Source organism: Geospiza fortis, unplaced genomic scaffold (assembly GCF_000277835.1).
Source record: "Geospiza fortis unplaced genomic scaffold, GeoFor_1.0 scaffold55, whole genome shotgun sequence".
NCBI lineage: Eukaryota > Metazoa > Chordata > Aves > Passeriformes > Thraupidae > Geospiza > Geospiza fortis.
In genome coordinates, this window is record NW_005054308.1 from 10955564 (window position 1) to 10957733 (window position 2170).

The 2170-nt window shown below is 63.5% G+C and overlaps 1 protein-coding gene across 1 annotated transcript in view; it reads left to right on the forward strand.

Moving 5' to 3' along the window:
* Positions 1-2170, forward strand: part of PCYOX1L (prenylcysteine oxidase 1 like) — a gene marked incomplete at its 5' end in the record, with an annotated part of 2625 nt that continues 455 nt past the window's right edge. Inside the window, 5 exons of the mRNA XM_031055228.1 lie at positions 1-181; positions 627-801; positions 881-1092; positions 1181-1321; positions 1832-2170. The exon at positions 1832-2170 is cut by the window's right edge and continues 455 nt beyond it. Of these exons, the coding sequence (XP_030911088.1) occupies positions 1-181; positions 627-801; positions 881-1092; positions 1181-1321; positions 1832-2170 (1048 nt within the window). The remainder of the gene's footprint in view (positions 182-626; positions 802-880; positions 1093-1180; positions 1322-1831) is intronic.

A 2170-nucleotide genomic window follows, 5' to 3' on the forward strand; every position in this document is an offset into this window, starting at 1 on the left:
TCGGCCCCCGCGTCCTTCCTGCAGCAGCACTTCGGGCCGCAGGTGCAGCTGGACGTGTACGAGGCGGCGGGCGTGGGAGGGCGCCTGGCCACCGTCACCGTCAACAAGCAGCAGTATGAGAGCCGCGGAGCCTCCATCCACGCCCTCAGCCTCCACATGCAGGACTTCGTCAAGATCCTGGGTGAGACTGGGCGTCCCAGCGCTTGCATGGCCTCCCTCGCTGAGCTCCAGGGTTTGGACACCCCCAGGCTCTGTGCTTGGGGTGGTGGGGAGGGTTTGTGCCAGCCCCCCTTGGCACCCAAGGCATGTGGTGATCCCCTTGCTGGCTCTCCTATTGTGCCCTGGAGGGAGAAGGGGACAGGGTGGTCACCATCAGGGGGTCTGGTGGCATCAGTGTTGGGTGGTTGTTCACAAACTCCTGCCAGTCTGTCCCAGTCGGCAGCAGCTCCATGGGACGCCCCAACATGATGTGGCTGGGAATCCGTGCCTTGGGGGTCTCTCATTCCTGATGCTCCTCCAAGAGCAGCTCTGCCTGTATCCCTGCCGGGACATGTCCAGTGCTGGCCTTTCCCAGGAGCCAGCCAGCCCCAGGGAGGGGCAGCCACGCGCTCCCTGTGCTCCCACAGGCCTCAAGCACCGGCGGGAGGTGGCCGGGAAAAGCGCCATCTTCAGCGGGGAGCACTTCGTCCTGGAGGAGACCGACTGGTACCTGCTCAACCTCTTCCGCCTCTGGTGGCACTATGGCATCAGCTTCCTGCGCCTGCAGATGTGGGTGGAGGAGGTGATGGAGAAGTTCATGAGGTAGGAGAGCCCGTGGGGCTGGGGGGGTTTCCCTGGCACCGGGGCGTCACCGGGTGCCCCCTGCTCCTGTCCCCTCCAGGATCTACAAGTACCAGGCACACGGCTACGCCTTCTCCAGCCTGGAGGAGCTGCTGCGCTCGCTGGGCGGGGAGGCCTTTGTGAACATGACCCAGCGCTCGGTGGCCGAGTCCCTGCTGGAGGTTGGTGTCACCCAGCGCTTCGTGGACGATGTCATCGCCGCCGTCCTGCGCTCCAGCTACGGCCAGTCTGTGCTGGTGCCCGCCTTCGCAGGTGAAGCCACCTCCTCTTGCTGCGTGACGCTCCTCAGTGTCCCCTCTGCGGCCCGGCTGTGGAGCCACCCTCGTCTTCCTCTCTGCAGGGGCCATGTCGCTGGCGGGAGCCCAGGGCAGCACCTGGGCGGTGGAAGGAGGGAATAAGCTGGTGTGCTCGGGTCTGCTGAAGCTGACCAAAGCCAATGTCATCTCAGCCAGGGTGACTGGCATCTCCCTGCACAGCTCGGGTGAGCCTGGGCACGGGTGTGGTGGGAGGTTGGTGGTGGCAGCATGGGAATGCTGTGGCTGGAGGGCATCCTGGTCCTGGTGAGGCATTTGGGAGAGGCCCTGAGGGTCTGTCCTTCTCCCTTTGTCTGATCCAGTGGGGACCCTGCAGCTCCAACCTCAGCCCTGAGGTTGCCCTCCCTCCTGAGGTCCATCAGGTTCTCCTGTGGCACCATCCTTGTTGCAGGCTCGCTCCCCTTTCCACCACAGCAAAAAAACATCTGGGGCCTGGGATGTGGGCCGTGTTCCCCCAGTCCTCTTTGCCTCCACTAGGCTGGGCCTCTCTGGAAACATTTTATGTCTTAATGAAGCCTTTCTGGCACCCTAAGGCATCAGAAACTCATCCGTAACCATCAGGTGCTGTGGTGTGTGCTGGAAAACCAGGGGATGGAGGTCAGGTTGGAAAAAAGAGGGTGAGGGCAGCACCACCTGGGGCTCAGGGCTGCTCCTGACTGTCCCTTGTCTCTCTTCAGAGGGGAGAGCCCTGTACCAGGTCCACTACGAGAGCACCGAAGGCCAGGGCTCGGCTTTCTACGACCTGGTGGTGGTGACGACTCCGCTGCACCCCAGCAGGAGCAACTTCACCTTCGACAACTTCGACCCCCCCATCGCCGACCTGCCCGGCGCCTTCCAGCCCTCCGTCACCTCCGTGGTGCACGGCTACCTCAACTCCTCCTACTTCGGCTTCCCCGACCCCAAGCTGTTCCCTTTCACCAGCATCCTCACCACCGACACCCCCGAGCTCTTCTTCCACGCCATGGACAACATCTGCCCCGTCAACATCTCGGCGGCGTTCCGGCGCAAGCAGCCGC